General features: G+C 41.9%; 1 protein-coding gene across 5 annotated transcripts in view; it reads left to right on the forward strand.

Annotated features, from left to right (window-relative positions):
• The first annotated feature begins 366 nt into the window (after window positions 1-366).
• Dapk1 (death associated protein kinase 1) overlaps window positions 367-21,684 on the forward strand; it is a 200,739-nt gene continuing 179,421 nt past the window's right edge. For 3 of the 5 annotated variants that reach the window (XM_047524293.1, XM_047524289.1, XM_047524294.1), the window contains exons 1-2: window positions 367-771; window positions 1,616-1,785. In XM_047524293.1, coding sequence (XP_047380249.1) covers window positions 1,724-1,785 — 62 coding nt within the window. In that variant the 5' untranslated portion in view covers window positions 367-771; window positions 1,616-1,723. Of the gene's footprint in view, window positions 772-1,073; window positions 1,154-1,374; window positions 1,457-1,615; window positions 1,786-21,684 lie in introns of those variants that run through there. The other 2 variants (XM_047524290.1, XM_047524291.1) reach the window with 2 other exon arrangements.

Raw genomic sequence — 21,684 nt, forward strand, 5'->3', positions numbered from 1 at the left:
TGTTTTGTTGTAAACAGAACTGATCTCTTCCAGAATGACCTTATTTATTAGCTATTTATTATCTACCTTTACCATCAGAATATAGGTTTCACCAAGGCAGGGATTTTAAAAATCCGTTTATTTCCCATGATTTTCCCGTGCCGAGCACCGTGCCTGGCATACACAGATCGACCAGTACACATCTGTGGGATGAAGGAATCGCGTTTCTCTAAACCGAGCTGAAGACTGCAGCTCCGCGACGTGTCACAGGTGGGGCGCCCACGTTCGGCACGGTTGGCTTCTCTCCCTCCCTCCCTCGGCGGCGTGGGTGTGGGGTAAGTGGGCGTGTGCTCGGTAGAGCGCGCCAGCGAGCCGGGAGCGCCGAGCCGGGAGGAGCAGCAAGCGCAGCGCAGAACCCGCAGCGCTAGCCCCGCCGGGCTGCTCGGTGGTGGTTGGGCCGCGCCGCCAGTCCGCCAGTCCGCCAGCTGGGTCTAGATTGACCACCTACTAGCTGCCCTCCACCCCGAAGGCGGCGAGGAACCGAGAGACTGCTCTGTGGCCGGGGCGGGAGAGCGCGGCAGAGTGTCGCCGGGGACATTGTTCCCACAGCGAAGGGGGCACGGCGACCCTAGCGGTTCCAGGGTTTGGAGCCGGCGCGGCCGCACGGGACCCGCGCCCTGCACTTGCGGGTCCGCTGCGCTCCCGCCACCGCCCCACTAGTCCTGGGCGTTGGCGCCTATGATCGGCTTCCAACAGCGTCCGGAGAGACCCGGGAAGCTCCGGGACGCCCGGGTGAGTAGCCACGAGCGGTTTTCCGATCCTTCCCAGGCCCCGCCGCCAGCTTTTGCTTTCGTGGCGGCAGCGCGGCTGGGCTTGCCTAAGTAGCGCCCCGGGCAACAGGGAAGGCCAAGGCGGGGGCAAACTTGGTTGCGGGGAGGAGGATTCCAGCCTTCTGGCGCCCCCAGTCTTGAGGACCACGTTGGAACAGGTGGCGCTGGTCGGGCGCTTTGTGTCGGGGATTGGGGGCCCGGAGCAGGCGGCCGCGCCTCCTTGGCCGCTCCCTTCCCTCCCCTGCTCCCCCGGGCGGCCGCACGCCGGGTCGACCGGGTAACGGAGAGAGAGTCGTCAGGAATGTATCTCTGGGGAAAGGGAGAAGGTGGCAGCGACTGGGGAGGTGAGGGAACCGAGAGGTGGCGCGGGGGTGTCACCGCCGCGCAGGCTAGGGAGGGATGCCTCCAGTGAGGCGCGTTCCTCCCGGGCGAGGGCTTCATTCTTCCGCTGCGCCCCTGGAGGTGGGGAGCTGGGTGGGCGTGTGTGCAGAGAAAGGGGAGGCGGGGAGTCCAGTCACTTCCGGAGCTTGTTCTGATCAGGGCGCATAGACGGGACGAGGACCTTGAGATACGGTGGTGTCCGGGCCCCACGCACGCACGCGGGTGCTTTGGAGTTGGGGGTGTCCTTAGCCCTCCTTTAACAAAGGGTGCGTCTCTCCATGCCTCGGGGAGAGGCAGCTTCAGATACCTGGTCTCTAGTGTGCATGTCTTAGTCTGGGGGAGATCTACTTCCTTTTAAGGTTGTTATTTTATTATCAATGACTTTCTGTCGTTCTAATTTTTTTTATTTTTTTATTTTTTTTAAGAACTGGAGACTGATGCATGAGTGGCCAACATCCACACAGGAGCTGTGGTGATGGTTTGGGGAGTAGAGCTGAGGTGCGCTGGGCTTTGGTGAGGAGTGACAGTTTATCATGACCGTGTTCAGGCAGGAAAACGTGGATGATTACTACGACACCGGCGAGGAACTTGGCAGGTACGAGGTGTGCGGATGTGCATGGCCACTGGGTTGTGGGAATGCATAATACTGGGGGCGGTGGGTGTTAAACAAATGCAGTTTCAACCAGACATCTTCTTCGCTCTTCCAGGAGAAGAGCAAATTATAGAGAAAAGAGTTACTAACCTAGTGAAAATCAGGGACCAGAAATAAACTCTCTGATCTAAGGGATGGAGGAGAGCTGTCTTTCGGTGCTTGGTTATTATACATAGGGTATTGATCAGAACCCCTGCACAAGAAGAGATTTAATTGTCTGCACTGTCTTATCAGCCTTTGCCTTTCTGAGACAATGAGGCAAACACTAAGATTCTAATGGTAACTGGAGTTAGCTCTTATGTGTGATTTAAACAGTACAAATTAATTAATAGGATTTTAAATTTTAATACTTTCCTTTCTGAATTTTCAGTGTAACATCAGCAAGTATTGGTAGGTGTTAAATGGAAACTTGACAGATATTAATGTTGGGCTTAGATTTTGAAACTTCTTCCAACCAGTAATTTAATTATCCAGTTGTTCGTGGTGGTTGTTTTGGTTTCATTTACAATGCTGAATTTTTAACAAATCAATGAGTCTAATGTGGCTATCTGGATTCAGTGCATACTTCCATTACCGAAGGAGCTGTGATTCTCAGTAAAATGTTTCAGTTTCAAGGCAAACAAAGAATTGTTTCTTGGGGAACATCTAAGGACTGCTGGCTGTTTCCTTTGGATATTCTACAGAGAGTATTGGGTTCTGTTTTATGTTAGCAGTTTTCTTACCTCAAAATTCAATTTATGGAATCTGTAGTGTATTTGTGTTGTAAGTGAAGTAGCAAAAGGATCTTTAAATTAAAAAAAGTGTATGTGTATTGAAATTGTTATTTTTCCATCACACCTGATGTCCCCATACATAGCTTCCTTTTTCTTCATGAAAAGGAAATTAAAAAACACCCCCACACTAGATTACCTAATGAGAATTAGGAAAGCTGGGATTAATGAAAAATTTTGAAACTTCAGATGATAATGAAGAATGAAAAGTAATTTTTAAAAAGTTACTATAAGGAAATATTTCTGTGTATGTTTAGTATTGACTCAAAACATTGATGGGCGCCTATGCTTAGGAGGAGGTTGCTATTTTTGAGATGTAGTGAGTCAAGAAGGAAAGCTCTTGGAAAATCACATTTTATTGATATGTTTAAGATTAAGGTTTAAGAGTGTGCAGTTGAAATACTTGGCTAAACTGGAATTGAACAATTATTCCTGTGTTTTCAGCAAGATGAGTGGTCCTTTGGGACTAGAAAATAAAATAGATGAAAAAATAATATATTTCAATTCCATTTGTGTAGGGTGGTCTGGTTATATAAATTCAGTTTTAAAGAGAGATGATTAAAATTAGGTGAAATGATTGTTTAATGGATTAAGTATATTGACCTTGTTTTCATAATGATCTTTTGGTAGAAATATGTGTTAAGAGAAAGAAAAACAAAACAAAACAAAAAAATCTTGAAACATCCTGTGGCTGGTGAAGGGAGTGTGATCTTTATTTTGTGAGTGCAACTACAAGGGAGGTGATTTGCTCATTTGTCACTAGCATTTTGCTTTGATTTTTGACTGTCTTCATTTCTGTGTACCTTTCTCCCCACTATGCAAGACTAATTGACGAATTATTAAATAATTTATGTGACCTAGGAATTTGAAAGAAGTGCTCTGGAAAACTGGGAGTTGGGAATATTTTTTTTTTTTAAAGTAAAATATATGCATACCTATAATCCCAGCTATTTGGGAGGCAGAGTTAGGAGGATCACAAGTTCAAGGCCAATCTGGACAACTTATGAAGACCCTGTTCCAAAATAAAATTAAAGGGCTAGGGATGTAACTCAGTGGTAGAGCCCTTGCCTAGCATGTGCGAAGTCCTGTTTATATCTGCCTCATACATAGCCACTTTCCCAAAACGAGTCTTAATGTAAAATGGACATGTGCGAAAGGTGCTACTTGTATGATGGATGTGTGATTGAGAGAAGATTGAGTGTGGAGGCAACAGTTTAGTGGCAGAAAGATGAAAATGAGCAGGTACTTAGCACAAATGCAAGGTTGTTCTAAGTATTGAGCTGTGAGCTCCTAAGCAGTCAGTTATAAGTGAACCAGTACCTAAACTCTACTTAAATATCTTTAGCAATAATCTAAATTATTGTCACTTCATAAATATATTACTGAGACAAAGTCCATAGTGAGAGGAGGGGACATGGGTTTTAAAATAGAATACCATATTATGGTTATGATTTTACTTTTAGAAAAACTGAGTGCATGAATGTATGAGTGTGTGTGTGTCTGTAATGTACTGCTCAAGACTTCTTTAAAAACTTTCTGTAAAATCTTAAGGTCTTTGTAAAGTATTATAATTGTTGCAGAAGTGATGACTCATGTGGACAGATAATTCTGGTCCAAAACCTAACTCTGCAGGTGGTTACCTTTATAATCTTGAACAGATCACCTATCCATTCTGACACTCAGAATCTTCAGCTATGAAGTGGGAGACCTAGTGTTTATTTCATGACCGTTGTGAAAATAATCTAACATATGTAAGAGTATTTATTTTTGGTACTGGGGATTGAACCCAGGGATGCTGTACTGTTGAGCTACATTCCCCCAACCCCCCTCCTTGTTTTTGGAGACAGGGTCTCACTAAATTGCCAAGGCTGGCCTCAAACTTGCAATTCTGCTGCCTTAGCCTCCAGAGTTGCTGAAATTACAGACATGTGCCACCACGCCTGGCTGTATATTATCTGCAGGACTAGGGAGGACATGTGGGTGTTCTAGGCAGGCTAATAACTTGACCTGCTACTCTGTCTCCTTTAAGTATCTGCTTACCAGTTTCTGGAGGGGAATTCCCTGTGGGAAAAGTTCCTGGAGGAAACCCTAAGCTGACAACTCTTGGTTTCTTCACTGTGATTCTGTAGCTCTGGCTTTTAGCTGGCACATCTCCAAGCAGAAGAAAGTTTTTGCAGTAGATGGGACCTCTCTCTTTTGAAGACTAAGTAACCTTTGATTTTGACTACAGAAGACCCTTTAGGTACTCATCCTGTGTCCCAGGAGGCTGAACAAAAACTGCTTCCATCATTTGCAGTAGTCTCTGAGAAGAGTTCTTATACATGTAATTTTCTCCATTTACTGTTATACTGGATTGTTTTAGTGCCCCAGGATGCTGTGGCACCTCTTATAGTTGCCACCATGGGCAGCTCAAGGCTGACATGCCCCAATTTTAGGCTGTGGACAACTTTGGTCCTTCATCTCACCAGTGAGGTTCCTGGACGTCTTCCTGTACACTGCTTTCCTGAGGGACTGCTCTTCTTTTTTATCCCACTGTGGTCTGAAAACCCAAGTCTCACTCCCTTTAACATGTCTTTTTCCACAATGATTTTTCCCTTTTAGGAGTCAAATGAGTTGTCCAAGACACTTGCTTGGTCCATGACCATGGACTGCCCAGTGGCATGTTTCTTCCCTGGTTTGTGTTATTAGTCTTGTATTGCTCCTTGTAGGTAGCTTGCAAGTTCTTTCAGGTAGTCTCTGTGGTTCAGGTTTGTTGAGGTCCTTTGTCCCCAGGTAGGCAGAGTGCTGAAGAATTCTGGGCAAATGTGTAGTGGATGCCTGAATGAGCTAATGCAGATCTGCCAGTGTGATGTTGAGATCAGAAAAGGGATTTGTGATGGAAATGATGAGCCAAGTGTATTGGTGCCCTCCTCGTGCAATCCCAGCAACTTGGGAATCTGAGGAAGGAGGACCCCTGTGAGGCCAACCTGGTCAATTTGGCAAGACCCTGTCTTGAAAGAAAAAATAAATAAATAAAAAACTTATAATAGTGCTACAATCCCTAGTACTGTAGTATTAAAGGGGGGGGGGAAGCAGAAGTAAATGATGGTGCAGATGCTGATGCTATTAGAGAGGCAATGTGCAGTGTGGGATAATCTCAGTACGCTTATTTGGAAAGGAGGGAGGTATGTCTGTAGGGTATTGTGAAAATTAAGAGACAGTGGTTCCAAACATCTATCACATAGTCCCTACCTAATATATTACATTTAATAACCTGTTTTCCACATCACAGCATTTATTACCCTGCGTAGTATTTGGTTATTTGTTTATTTGCTTTTTCCATGATGCTGTGGCTGTTTTAATCAGTTATTTCGCTGCTGTCACTAAATGACCTGACCAGCACAGCTGTAAAGGAGGAAAGGTTTATTTCAGCACTCACAATTTCAGGTCTTAATCCGTAGAAGGCTGGCTCCATTCCTTGTGGCTCAAGGTGAGGCTGACCATCATGGCGGAAGAATGTGGTAGAGGGAAGCAGCTTACATCAGGGTGATCAGGAAGCAGAGAGGAGATTCCACTCACCAGATACAAATATATCCCAAAGCCTCGCCCCAATTCCCACATCCTCCAGCCATACCCTACCTACCTCCAGTTATCACCCAGTTAATCCCATCAGGGATTAATTCACTGATTAGGTTAAGGCTCTCAAAAGGTTCAATTCTCTGAACCTCCTTACATTGCCTCACTTATGAGCTTTTGGGGGATACCTCACATCCAAATCATAACAGTGGCCTTGGACTTGCTCAACATTTAAAAAAATTTCTCATGCCTAATTAGATACATGGCACTTAGTAGGTACTCAGTAAATGCATACTGATTGACTAAATGGATCAATTTATGAAAAGCACCTTGGAGGGAATATATATTGGGCTTTCAATAAATGATGATGGTGAAGATGAGCACTTAGGATTTAAAAGCTGCAACTCATGAAAATAAAAACTGCTTTTGCATTTATATTCTCTGACTGAATAGTAATGAGCACAGCAGCCAAAATTTCCAAGCACAAGATCCATTTTAAACAAAACAAATGGAGTACAGCATTAAATATTTTACATTGATTTGGATGATTGTTGGAAGCTAATAATTCAAATTTATAACATTTCCCTTTTGGCACAAAATCCATAGGCATTTTAATTGAAGTAAGAAATTGCCCGAGCCCTGATAGTCTGTGTTTATATTTCACTTGTTTTACTGCTGATGGCCAGAGTTAGTCCCAAGAATAACGGCAACCCTGTGTGGCTAGAAGAAACATTGTGTTAGATTTTCTCATTGGAAGTGGGAAGCATAGGCCACTGTTAGTGGACTGACTACTGATCATCCTGTAGGACTGTGGTGAGTGTGGTTTTTTTCTCTTTGTGTTTCTGATTCAGATTGCTCTCAGATATTTCCTCTGGTAGGAAAGGCAGCAAAGTTTTAAGAGAATGTTTGAATATACTCATGTACTGCATAATGATCATTTATAATGGAGCTGAAAAGTTCCTATTGCCTAGTGATGTCACAGCCATTGTAATGTTGTAGAACAACATATTACTGCTCCTGGTACTGCTGGTATAAACAAACCTACTGTTCTGCCAGTCTTCTAAAAGCAGAGCATGTCAAAGTATGTATAATATGTAATATTTGATAATAAACTCCTATTACTAGTTTATTCATTTACTATATACTACACTTTCTTTTTCTTTTGTTATGGTACTGGGATTGAACCCAGGAGCACTTTACCACTGAGATACATTCCCAGCTCTCTTTTTTTCAAATACTTTTCTATTAGAGCATCATAATTATACATAGTAATTGGGTTCATTTTGACATCATACTTGCAAAGAATTTAATTTCAATCCCCATTCTTCCCCCCTTTTCCTTTCCTCCTTCTTCCCCCAATTCTCCCTCCTTTATTAAACTTCCTCTCTTCTACATATATATAAAGTTAAAGTTATATTCACTTTGACTTTATTAAAATTATTCCATTTATTTTTCCCTTTCCCTTCCTTCCTCCCTCTTATTCTCCTATCCAGCTCTTTTCTAAAAAATTATTATTTTTTAAACAATTTTAAGACAGCAAGGTGGCCCTAAGCAACTTAGTGAGACCCCCATCTCAAAATAAAAAAAAAAAATTTAAAAAAGGCTGGGGGTGTTGCTCAGTGGTTAAAGCACCCCTGGGTTCAATCCCTGGTACTAAGGGGGCAGAGTGAGAAACACAGAAAAATAAATTTTTTTTTAAAGGTTAAATTTTAAGATAAGTTCTCACTAAGTTACCCAGACTGACCTTGAACTTGTGATCCTCCTGCCTTAGCTTCCCAAGTCACTGGGATTACAGCTGTGTGTCACCCTGCCCAGCTATATGGTACTTTAAACCATTATTTTACAGTGTACTTATTTAAAAAGTTTGCTGTAAAACAGGTTTGTGTAAGTATGTTCTATGATGTTAGCACAACGATGACATTTCCTAACCATATGGTTCTTAGTGTGTATGTTGTTAAAGTGATGCATGACTGTATATATTTTAGAGGTGATGGCTAGTGATTTTAAAAACCTTTGCATTGTAGGAAGATCTCTAATAATCATCCTCCAGGAGAGAAGGGCGGGCATGATAGAGAGTAAGTGGCAGTTTGGTTGAATGCTTATTTGCTGCCGTGTTTGTGTGCTGCCTTGGCAAGCATCATTTAAGTCCAATGGGCCCAAGAGCAGAGAGGTTTGAGGTGCTTACTGATGGGGATGGGAAGCCAACGAACACTGAAGCTGACTTCCTGAGTCTCATTCTAGGCTTGTGTCCTATGCAGATATTTAGGAACCTTAAGGATTCCCTAACATTAGTATGCCCCAACAGAGCCATGAAAACACTATAAACTTACAGAGAAATGAGTGCTCAAATTACTTAATAGTTATGTACAAATGTTATATCAGAAGAGGTGATGTTGTCTCTTTTCTCCTTTAGTTTGTCCTCTTGTCTACTAGCAAAATTGTAACTATTTGAAGGCATAGACTAGTTCCCTCCAGGTGGGGTGGGTGAGGAGGGTGAGTGGGTGGGGAGGCATAATCTCTGGTTGTTGGATAGAGCCGAGATGGTGGTGGTGGTGAGGGCAAGGTGACAAGGTCAGTGTTTTATTGCCTGACCCATCAGGGAAACCTGTTAGGAACTTTCATCCTTAATTCAAGCCTACTGCTACATACAACCACATAACTAAGCATTTCATACAAGTGAGGTAAAACAGAATTGAAGTAGAAATTTATTTCTTGCCAGGCATGGCAGTGCATGCCTATAATAAGACTTGGGAGGATTCCAAGTTTGAGGCCAGCTTGGGTAACTTAGTGAGACCCTCTCTTAAAATTTCAAAAAGGGCTTGTGTCCTATGCAGATATTTAGGAACCTTGATGAAGCTCAGTGGCAGAGCACTCCTGGGTTCAATCTGTAGTACACCAAAAAGGAAAAAAAGAAAAAAAAAAAAAAAAAGAAAAAGAAAAAGAAAAAAAGAAAGAAAGAAAAATATTCTGATGGTGAGATATGAATACACCTAGTGACAGGAGGGAAGTGGCTTCCTTTGGTACAGGGTAACCCAGAGGCTTCAGGGACATCAATCTGGAGGAATCTGGGTGGTCAGCCCATCATCCCTTCCTGTTTGTCCACTTGGTATTTAGACAGGTCAGGTGGCTTTCTCCGGGCCGTTGGTTAATAGGCACAAGAAAGACCCAGACTCATAGCCAGGTTTGTTCTATTATCTGCACTATTAGGATTTGAAATCCAAATGGAGTTGATATTTAAGAGCCGTCTTTGGGGCATCTATTGAATGCCAATTCACTTCAGTATGTGCATTGGCAAGGGTGGTAAATAGTAGCTAGTAACCATTTCATGGTACATTTTCACTGGAAGCTGGCCATAGACAGTGGGGCTACCCTTGTTGCTCAAGTCACAAGCCATGATGACACACTGGAACCTCCTTTTCTTTTCCAAATAGCTTGTGCCCTGCATTAAATGGTATTAGCATGTGGTATAGTTATAGTGAAGTCCTGAGGTTAATAGTTTAGCTTTCTAGAGATTCTTAAAATACCTTCATTATTATTTAACTTGAATAGTGTAATATGTAAGAATCTGGTCTCTGCCCCTGGGGCCTACCCAATGAATAACCAGTTTCTCGTTTCACTGATCAGCACTAGTCTGTCTAGCTTACAATTGGTGTGTGATTGTTCGGGACTTTATGTGAAAGGTATTATTCTTGGCCTTGAACGGGAGTATATGGGATTATATTTATAATAAATCCAGTGTATTATTTTGTTAATATTCTAAATGAATTCTTTTAAATGTGCAGTTATGAGATGACTGAGTGTTAAAAGTTTGCATTCACATTTTCTACATTTTCTAACCAAAATGGGTTTAAAATACCTTTCTTTGACCAGTACATCTTTCTTTCTTTTTATGTTTTGAGGTGCTGGAGTTCAAACCTAGAACTTTACTCATGCTGGGCAAATGCTCTACTGAGCCACGTCACCAGCCTCATATCTTTCCTAGGTAAAACAAAAAGTACATTTGTATCCTAGCTGTTGATTTAATCTGACAGATGGGTTTTTATAAAGAAAAAGTCTAAAATCTAAACTAGTTTGTGTTTTGTTTCAATCTCATACCAAAACAAAACAGTCATGTGATAGTAACTGATCTCTGGAGATATCTGACCCCTGTGGTCCATGGTGACACAGCTGGTATGGCTTATGAATCATGCTTGTAGTCATTATGAGAGAAATGATCATGAGGCTTGATCATTACCTGTTGATGCTTCCATTGTAAGCTTGAGAAATTTTGCTTTAAACCTAATGTAAATGCAGAGATGTCAGGAATGGGAGGATGGGAAAATGTTCTTGATATTTTTTTCTTCCTTAACAAGCACATTCAATTTTGGATGAAGAACATAATGTTTGAGCAAATGAATACTTGTAAGTTGTTCATCTCTTGTGTAGAATTTTATATTGATGATGCTTCTATTCATAAACCTGATGGTTTTTAACTGGGGAATTTGGCTGCAGGTATGGATTATCTTTTGGGACACATTTTTTAATCAAAACTGACTAATTATTCTTATTTAGATATAAATGATGAATAGTGCTTATTTTTGAATATTTAAAGAAGAGTTGATAATGCAGATTGAGGATCCCTAATTGTAAAATCCAAAATTTGAAACTTTTTGAGCAGTGACATAATGCCACAAGTGAAAAATTCCACAGGTTAAAACTTTGTTTCATGCACAAAATTACTAAGAAAATTACAGAAACTTACCTTCAGAGTATGTGGATAAGGTGTATAAGAAGCAAATGAATTTCATGTTTGAACTTGGGTCGTGTTTCCAAGATAGCTCATTATGTGTGTGCAAAGATTCCAAAACCTGAAAAAATTTGAAATGCAAAATACTCCTGGTCCCTATCCCATTGGAAAGAGATATTCAACCTCTGTAAGTTTTCATATACAATAAGGAACAGATTTTCATTTTTTAACAGTTCTGTCAATAGTTCATTTATTCCTGCTTTGAAACCATGTAGCCTTTTTCTTGGTAAGATAAAAAGTCTGAAAAAAAATTTTTTTTTTCTAATGGTACTAGGGATTGAACCCAGGTGCACTGTACCACTGAGCTATATCTCCCCTCCTTTTTTAAAATTTTGAGACAGGGTCTTCTTAAGTTACTGATCGTGGCCTTGAACTTGTGATCCTCCTACCTCAGCCTCCCAAGTTGCTGGGATTTTAGGTGTGTGCCATTATGGTGTCAGAATTTTCAAGACAAGGTCTTAGATGAAGGTAAATAGGTGATGCAGGGGAAAAAATGACAAAGGACCACTTTGGGAAGAACAGGAAGGAGAAGTCAGTATTTAATGTTGATTCAGTTCTGATGTTTCTACCTTCCTTTGAGAAGTTCTTCTAAATCACTTTGCTTCCTCTGTGTTTTTTGTCATCTGTGGTTTATGGGTAAGCGGCAGAAATGTGTGTCTGTGGGAAAGTGATGAAAGGTGCACCCTTTGAGTGTAATATTTAAGGGACTGTGAGTTATAAGATGTTCACTGTATAAAAACAAAGCTATTGGCACTGTAGGTATGAGTATCCTGCAGATGACAGACTTACAGGTAACTGCTGAAGTTGGAGATGATGAATGGCACATGATACACAGAGATGTTGTCCTTAGGACTTCGGTAAATTAAACAATAGTAAAAAATTATTTGCTGCTTTAAAAAACAGGTTGAGCATCTCTAATCAGAAACTCTAAAATCAGAAATGTTCTAAATCCAAACAAATTTTGGAGCATATCAGATTTTTGGATTAGGGATGCTCAATCCATAAGTCTAAAATATCCCAAAATCAGAAAATTCCTAAATCTGTAACACTGCTGGTCCCAAGAGGTTTGGACAAGGGATACTCAAACCATAATATTTTATTGGTCCGTAAATCAGTATAATGGAAAACAACTGACTAGGGGATTTTACTGTACACTTGGAATGGGATATAGAAGTTGTCTTTCTTTAAAATGTTGTCCTTGCTACCCAGTGTGTCTATAAGCTGCTGTGTGTAATGCCAGAATCTTCTACTGTTGTTCTTAGGCATCCCCTTGGCTTCAACTTGTCATGGTGGTGTTTCTGTCCCCACTGCAGCTCTTGGAGAGGCCCCTTTTCCTGTTGGTTCGGCTCCTCTGTCATCTGTACATGCAGGGTATGGGCCCCCAAGGGTTTGGCTGACTTGAGTAACTTCTGCTTTTTTTTTTTTTTTTTTTTTTTTCCTCATTGATGTCACTGTACATGGAAGATAAAGTATTTACAGTTCTCCCATTTAGAACTGATGAGTTTTGCTCCAAGCTCCATCATGTGTTCCATCTCACGAGTGCCTCAGTTCTCTGATTCAATTGTTTGGGAGAGGAAGTGAATTAGCACAAGTGAAATATTTTCCAGGATGAAATTTTATCATTTCCAGCTTTCCTCCCCACCCCTCCTTTGGCCCAAAGAGATAAGAATACTTGGCCAATATAGCAGTGGATTGGGAAATTGAAAGCTGGTGGCTATATAGAAGCATGAAATCCCTTGGTTTTATTCATTGTGATTTGAGCACTGAATAAGCTTGTCCTATTTTAAGAATATTCCTAATTAATGTAGGTCATTCTTTGATGGCTTCATCAAAGCAACGTTCTCTTTAGTGTAGATAATTTGTGTGTGTGTTTGAATGTGATTCTGGGTATTGAATCTCCAGGGGTGCTTTACCACTCCACAACATCCCCAGCCCTTCTTATTTTTGAGACAGAGTCATACTAAGTTGCTCAGGTTGGCTTAAGTTTGGGAGCCTATTGCCTTAGCCTCCTGTGTTGCTAGGATTACAGTGTGAGTCACTGCACCTGGCTCAAATGCTTAAAAAAAAAAAAAAAAAAAAAACAACAACAACAAAAAAACTACATTAGAGAGAAGTTATAACCTGGATAAAAGAAGCAAATATCAAAATGACTGGCCTGATCACTTTTCATCTACATCCTTCTCCAGAGCATGTTCAGGGCTACTCTACCATAAAGGCTCTAGTTCTTATTTCCTATATCCCTTAACCATTTGGATTAGATCACTGTTTAGTCAACTTTTGCACTGCTGGTACCAACATATCTGCAAAGAACAATTTAGAGGAGGAAAAGTTTATTTGGGGCTCATGGTTTCAGAATTCTTAGTTCATAGATGGTTGACTACATTGCTCTGGGCTCAAGGTGAAGCAGCATACATGGGGGAAGGGCTCAGCAGAGGAAGGCTGCTCAGCTTATGGGCTGGTCAGGAAGGAATTTGAGTTGGGGGGTGGGGAGGGGAAGGGGAAAGGACCACATGGAAGATATACCCTTACAGGGTACCCTCCTTGTGACCCACCTCCTATGCCACTCCACCTACCTGCATTTACTACTCAGTCCTTTCAAATTAGGATGAACTGATTAGTTTTCAACTCTCATGATCTAATCATTTTACCTCTGAATATTCCTGCATTAACAGGAGCTTTGGAGGGACACCTCATACCGAGACTCATAACATTGTATTTTTTCACAATTGACTTATGCATGTGATTTTTGACTCTGCCTATGGATCATTAGTTTTCAGAGGGAAGAGGACATGACTTTTTGAGTCTCCTGTATTGGTTGGGATTATGCTGAGTGTATAGTAGATCTTGTACATTTATAAAGGTGCATATGTAGACTTACAATAGTGGTTCAGGACTTTGGACCTGTATTAGCCCATTTTCTGCTGTTACAATAGAATGCTACAGACTCAATAATTTATAAACAAAAATTCATTTGGCTAATGGTTCTGGAGGCTGAGAAAACAAAGGGCATGATGCTAGATTGTGGAGAGAGCTCTGTGCCTTGTTTTCTCATGGCAAAGGGTGAAAGGGTGAGAGCAAGCCAGCAAGAGAAAGCTAGAGTCAGTTTCACTGTTAACCACAACCCACTTGTAACTAACCCACTTCCACGATCATGACATTGATCCTTTGACCCCCGCCCCCTCAATGTTGCTTTGGGGATCAACATGAGTTTTGGAGGGTCCCCTCCAGACCACAGCAGGACCCAGATCCTTGACTCCACAATACACTTTTATCTTGGAAAAGTCACTCGACTTTTATGGGACTAAGCTTTCTCATCTGTAAAATGGGGATTACCATCATCCCTACCTCCTTGTCATCTCCCTGCCTCCTAAAGATGTGTGGATGTGTAAGAGTTTGTACAGTGCTTGGCACAGTACTAGGCACACAATAATTGCTTAAGAGGAGGTGGCTATTTAACAAGACACAAAGAGCAAGAGGGAAAGAGAGGGAGAGAGAGAATGAGACTATACAAACTGCTTCTTGGTTTGTGTACCTGGGTCCTACCCTGGCTCTGTTCCTTCCTCATTCACATACCTATGTTCTAGTCTGGGCTCCTTGAGTGAGTGGAATGGGACTCTCTTTCAGCTCTATCCTTCCTCACTATCTTCTCCTTTTCTCCTCTATTTCTTTCTCCCTCTTTGGGAGCCTGTCTGGTGGGCTCATTCTGCCTGGTTTGGTTTATCTGATCCATTTTTCTATTTGTCCTGTGATGGCTGGCTCACTCGGACCCAGGACTCGTTTCATACTGGGTTCCCTCAGTGAGTTCTCATGATAAAGTGTGAGTTGGTTCTTAGAGTTCCGAAGAAACATATTAACTGGGAATTTATCTCTGCATTTAAAAGTGTGCTACTGGAAGTGAAGCTAAAATAATGGCCTTTTCCAAAGTCCATCCAGACAGCATGGGAAAAGGGAGGGAGATATTTCATTAGGAGTATCTGTTAATATGAGAAGAGGTGATTTCAAAGAGGCAAAGACAACTTAAAGCTGTACTATAGCCGGAAGCGGGCTGCTCTGTAAGAGGACTGCTTGGGAATGCTTTGATGGTCATCCCAGCATGTTTGGGAACCTGAGACAGAATGCCAGCATGTAATTTATGTTTTACTATGTTGTACTTAAGTTCTTTTTTTTTTTTTTTTTGTACTTAAGTTCTGAATGGTACATTTCATTCTTTTCTTTTCTTTTTTTTTTTTTTTTGGGTAACAGGGATTGAACCCAAGGGTACTTAACCACTTAGCCACATCCCTGGCCCTTTTTGCTTTTTATTTTGAGGCAGGGTCTCACTGAGTTGCTGAGACTGGCTTTGAAGTTGTGATCCTCCTGCCCCAGCCTCCTAAGCCTCTGGGATTTTAGTTGTATGCTGTTGTGGCCTGGCTTGAACAGTAGATTTCATCTTTATGGCTTATGTTTTAAGTGAAAAACTGCCTTAAGTGCCCAAATATGACACTAGGAATTTGATCTGGAAAATGAATAATTGATTTTTTGTTATAGATCTTTATGGAGAGAGGAGTCTGAAATGAGTGTGGGCATCTGGTTTCCTGACCAAGATAAGCTTGCTACAGAATGTAAGACATACGGCAGATCCGGAGGCTCCATTCATTTCTGACATGTACTAATTTAAGATGTGAGAATGGGTGTTTTGCCAAGCCAGAATTGTTCGTGCCAAGAAAAGCCTATTAGGTTGGTGGCTGAAAGGCTGAATTGTTAGGATTTGCTTAATGGTGAGGCTCTGCCAGCTGCTGTGGGTAAATGCCCACTTACATGTCTGAGTGCCTGTCCTTGTTTGCCTGGAGTGGGTTCTAGTTTGTTCAAAGAACATGGCTGCTGAAGGGGAGGCCCTTTAAAAGGATTCTTCCTTATTCTTCAGGTTCCTTTGATGAATACCTTTAGTTTTTAAAGAGAACATTAAACACTCATAAACTTGAAAAGGAAAATGCCTGGTTTATGATTTCAGGTAAAAAATAAAGGAATGAAAATGCTAAGTTAATAAATGGGTGATATAAATAGGTTGTTAAGCCAAACTGTCATTCAAACCATAGTATGTGCCCTTTGTTTAGCATTCATCTGGGTTTGACTGACCACCTGAATGATATTGTTCAGGGTAGACCCTTTATTTTAATAACCTTCTATTCAAGTAAGGCAGACAGATTTTTACATGATGAACAATATTAGAAGGCCTATACAAAAAATGAGATAAACAGGGCTGGGGGTGTAACTCTGTAGAGTGTCTGTCTAGGTCCTGGGTTTGATACCCAACCTGGTAAAAACAAAAACAGAAACACACACGCACACAAAAAAAAAAAAAAAAAAAAAAAAGAGAGAGAGGTAGGATAAACAAACCATGAAAACACATTTTTGAGTTCAGGCAAGGAGAAAGCATTCTGACTGGGAAGATTCATTCATTTATTCAGATTCTTGTGGTAGACATAAACATGTAATCATGTGGATTTAGGCATGGATATGTGTGTATGTATACATATATTCCTTGGAAGAAACTGGAAATCATACATGAAGGAAGAGGATGAGGAAACTAATATTTACCAAGGACCCTTTCTAGACCAGTAGCTGGAAGTAAGTATTGTAAGTCACATCTTACAGATGAGAAGACCAGGGCTGAGAAAGATGATGAATTTTGGATAGTTCATTTTATTTTATTTTATTTTTTTTGGTAATGGGCACTTTATCCCTGAACTATATCCCCAACCCTTTTAATTTTGTATTTTGAGATGGACTTGCTAAGTTGTACAGGACCTTGCTAAGTTACTGAGAATGGCCTTGAACTTGCATTTCTCCTGCCTCAGCCTCCAAGTTACTGGGATTACAGCCTTTTGGCTCTGCACCAGTTTGGAGAGTATGTTTAAACCTGTGGTGGTAACAGTTGAACTTCCAAATTCCTAAGCCATGTCTGAAAATGGGATGGTGAGTGTGCAGTTTATTTTGTGACCTGTTCTTCTGTCATGTTCACGGGAGAGAAGTTTAAAGAAGTATAAAGTATCTAGCGCAGTTCTGGCTCATTTGATATGTTCAGAACATGTTTATTTCCTTGCTTCCTCTAAACAGGCATTCTCATCCTCAGCACTAGTGACAATGTGGTCTGGATATTCCTCTCCTGTGGAGTCCTGTACAGGAAGGTGTTTTTCTTTCTGTTTTCCCTGAGTTCCCTCTACCAGTGGGACATGATGTTCTGTTCTGTGTGAGAAGAAAACAAAAGTCTTTATTCATTATCATGTGAATAATACATTTTGCTTAATTATGAAGTCAGGTATCATTTGCAATTTTTTTGTTTTTGCACTAGGGATTGAACATAGGAGTACTTTACCAGTGAGTTACATACCCAGCTTGCCTTATTTTTATCTCGATTTGGGGTCTCACTAAATTGCCCAGGCTGACCTCTAATTTGCTATCCTCCTGCTTCAGCCTCCCAAGTCTCTGGGATTATAGGCTTGCACCACTGTGCCTGGCTCCATGTGTGCACCTTTTTGCAACTATTAGCTGCATTTAATTTCTCAGATTACCTCTTCATGGGGATCCTCTCTTTCAGGATTTGGCGTTTTTTCTACAAAGACTATTAATATTTTAGCTCTGTGGGCACACATGATCTCTTGCAACAACTTAACTCTGCTCTTGGAGTTTGAAAGCAGCATAAACAATCCATGGCCAAATGGGTGTGGCTATGTTCCAATAAAAACAGGCAGTGGCTTGGGTTTAATCTGTAGACTATAATTTGCTAGCTCTGCTGTGTTTTATTCATGAGTAAAGCAAGTCTTAAAGAGGTGAAATAATGTAATTTGTCAAAATGAGGAATGGGTTGAGCTAAGATTTAGCCCTGAGCCTGTCTGACTCTGAAGCCCATGTTCTTTTCATCTTATCATGCAGCTCACAAATATGTGTACAGTCTGTTGGATGGGATGGGCTGTGTGGGTGACAGGAAGATGCCAAGTTGGGGGCCAATGGTGCAAGCAGTGGGGAGGCAGAGTTTGGCTCAGTAGGAGGAACTTGAAACTGTCCAGCAGCTCAGCAGGTGTGGGTGAAGGCGTGAGTGTTAGACACTAGAGGTATTGTCGCTAAGTGCCCACCTGTCTGGGATTTTGAGGAAAGGTGATTGATTTGGGGAGGAAATTGAGTTGATAAACTCTGAGGATCTCTTCCAGCCCTGGGGATCTGTGCTGATCAGGAAAGGAAACGATTTAGGTAACAGCTTCAGAGTCTTCTTATGCTTGGACAGTGGCCCTCAGCAGGAACTGCCAGACCAGTAACTACTTTTTCTCCCCATCCTTAGGGTCCAGACCTGCTGACCTCTGCTGTTGGCTCCTGATGTCCGCTTCACTTTGGGCCAGGACCACCAACCTGCCCTCTTCTCCTGTAGTGGTCAGCGAGTGCCCCAGCCCGCTTTCCCTAGCTCCAAGCACTCATCCCACACTCAGCTCAATCTTCAAGGAGAACACAAAGGGTAGTGAGGACAGTCGGGGGTTCACATTCACCAAGTAGCCCAGTCAGTTTGTCTTTGCATGTGAGAGGGAGAGATAAACTGTGGCCTCTGGGTGTTGGATGCCAATGTGAGGTTTATATTCTGGCTGAACTTACTCCAGCCTTTGCCCTTGTCTTTGGTGTGGAAGTTGGGACAGTTGGAACAGTTTCTTTTTCTGTGTCTTCACTTGTTTCCATTTAGAGATCGGGGATGGCCAGACTCCCTTATCTACTACCAGCTCAGTAGCATCTAACACTGCCTGCCTTGAGGGCCAGGTCCTATCGTGGGCTTTCTGCAAATGCCACTCTATCTGTGGAGTCTGGGTCTCCCAGCTGAGGGTCAGCCCTGAACTCCAGGCCAGCCCTGACAGACACCACAGTTTCTGCCTCTCCTTGTCCTGTCCCTCCCTGCTAGATGCTGCCTTATTTACCTTCTTGTGTGAATTCCCTTCTTATGAGTGACCTTCTTATGTTAGTTCACCCTGTGCTCTCCCATTGGTAACTCCTGCTCTGTTTTCCATGCTTTTCTTTCTTTCTTTCTTTTTAAAATGTGAGACAGTGTCTCACTAAGTTGCTGAGGCTGCTTTGAGCTTGTGATCCTCTTGCCTCTACCTCAGCCTCCCCAGTAGTGGGTATGACAGGGGTGTACCACTGGGCCCAACTCATGACTTCATTTTTAACCTGCATAATAGTTGTGTGTTTGTATATGTGTTTGTGTGCTTCAGGCTAATTTCTAGCATTTAGTCAAAACTAGATAACTCCTTGCTTTTTGTTCTTGGAGGCCCTCCAGTTTCTGCCTGCCCTCAGGCTAGATAGTAAAGCATGCTGTGTGGCTATAGGGAACTCACCTAGCTTCATTTTTTTCTTATCTATCCCTTCCTTCTATAGGGGCTTTTGAAGGTATGTGATCTACTCTTGGGACTCCTGGCAGGAGATGTGAGGAATGCTTTCTGCCTTGTCCACTGATTCCCCGGGGATGGGGCATTTCAGAGGTGTGAACAAGGCTCAGGTGGAATGCTTTTATGGAAATGAATTGGGGAAGCTAGAGGGGGAGGATAAAAGACAAAAAGACTGGCTGATTTGGATGAAATTTTGAAGAGAAAGGGGTGCTGGTGGGATACTAGATTCCCTCTTGATGGTCCAGAATGAGGTTATGGAAGGATCAGGTATATACTGACTATCTGGCAATAGAGGGTAGCCAGTACTGTTGTGGAAACTCAAAAAAGTAGGAGAAACCAAGCTTTATTTTTATGCTGGCAGGCCCAGAGGAGATTAGTACCCCAAAATTCTGAGCCCTGATCTACAGTTTCTCACAATATTTATAGGTTATTTGATGTCATCTTAGACCCATCCTATCATTGGGGATTTTCCTCTTTTTTTAAAAAAATTCCTAATCTATGCAACTGAAGGCCTTGTGCAGGGTCTCTAACATAAAGCATGCTTACAGAACAGATAAGAAGAAACAGCTCTTTTCACAGACGTCTATTACATTTCAGAAGGGATTAGTCAGACTCTTGGGACAGTTATTGACAATGTAAAAGGTAGGGACCCATGGTTAATTAGGCTTCCTGGAGAAAGACTAAGAGAGAAAAGGGGAACTGACCCCTTCCCCAGGCATTGGACTCTTACCATAACATTTTTGTAATTTCATTTCACAACCAGGTCTGGTTTTGCAACCACAATACCACCTAGGACTGAGCTGAAGTCACAGAGGAGGGCCCACCAAGACAAGCCATTTTTAGGAAAAAAATACTACTACCTTTTTCTCATCCATTTCCCACCTTCCCACCTGTGTCTCTCATTAGCCAAATGTAACAGGAAGCCCCTGTAGGGTATCAGGGTAGTACAGTGTGTGGGGAGGAGGGAAGAGCGAAGTAGGGGGCAGGGAAGGGTGGAACCATGGGCCCAATGGAGAATAAACAGGAAAGGGTGTACACTAATGACAGCAGAGGAACAGTATTGGGTTTACTGTGGTACTGCTTCCCTCTGTTGGTGCAGGTGATCAGTATCAATATGCTGGACTGTCCTCTCTAATCCTCTGGGTACTAGACTTGTATTTCATGTTCCTCGTGTCATTCTATCACAGGAGAAGAGATGTCTTTGAAGAAGGGTCTGAGGCGTTCCTGGAGAGAAGAGGGAATTAGATACAGGACCAGTGGGATTCTTGGCATACATGTCAGAAAAGAATTTCAGCACGTGCCAGTCAAAGGCATAGACAGAAGTTTATTTAGGAAGTAGATATACATTCAAGGGACAATATAGTCTATCTTGAGAGTGAGAATCCCTTTCTTTTTTTTCAAAATGTACTTCTAGTTGTAGATGAACAGAATACCTTTATTTTATTTTTATGTGGTGCTGAGGATCGAGTCCAGTGCCTCACACGTGCTAGGTGAGCACTCTCCCACTGAACCCCAACCCCAACCCAAGAATCCCTTTCTTGAGTTGGAACTCCAATATTTATAGAGGGGAAGTACTGGGGGCTGGACTAAAGGTGGAGCCAGGATGGAGTAAAGTGATTGAATTATCCTCTCATGTTACTTTTTGCAAGTGAGGACATGGGCCAAGGACAGGGGTGTGGGGTAGAAAATGGGGTACGTGGGGTAGAATTATTTATGGGTATTTTCTGCATCTCAGTGATTCATGGGTGCTTCCTTTGAGACTCCCCCTTTATCCCTAAATTTCTATCTCAATTCCTGAATATCTTGCCTGAAAGCAATGACTGTTTTGTGTGTGTGTGTGTGTGAGTGTATCATATCTAGATTTTGAGCCCCAAAGGTGTCATAACTCATTTGTTCCCAGCATCATGCAAATAGAAGGTACTTCAGAAGGACGTATCTGTTGTTTGATAATCAATTCTGTTAACTAGTCATAATCACAAAATTCTGAAATGAAGGATTGTACCTTATAGTTCCTGTGAGTTTAAAATGTGAACCACTTATGTCAGTTGCACTTTTGAGCAGATATCCAAGGGAATTAAACCAGTATGTTGAATCAGCTGAGCTTCCGTGTTCATTATAGCACTATGCACAATAGCTAAGATAATGAAATCAACCTGTATCCATGAGAAAATGAATGGATATAGACAACGTGGAACATACAGCTGTTGTGGTGTCCTTGGGGGATTGGTTCTTGGACTCTGCAGTTACCAACATCTGTGGATGTGCAAGTCCCTTATAATATGGTATAAAATTTGCATGTAACCTATGTGCATACCCCTGTATATATTTT

Source organism: Sciurus carolinensis, chromosome 14 (assembly GCF_902686445.1).
Source record: "Sciurus carolinensis chromosome 14, mSciCar1.2, whole genome shotgun sequence".
Taxonomy (NCBI): domain Eukaryota; kingdom Metazoa; phylum Chordata; class Mammalia; order Rodentia; family Sciuridae; genus Sciurus; species Sciurus carolinensis.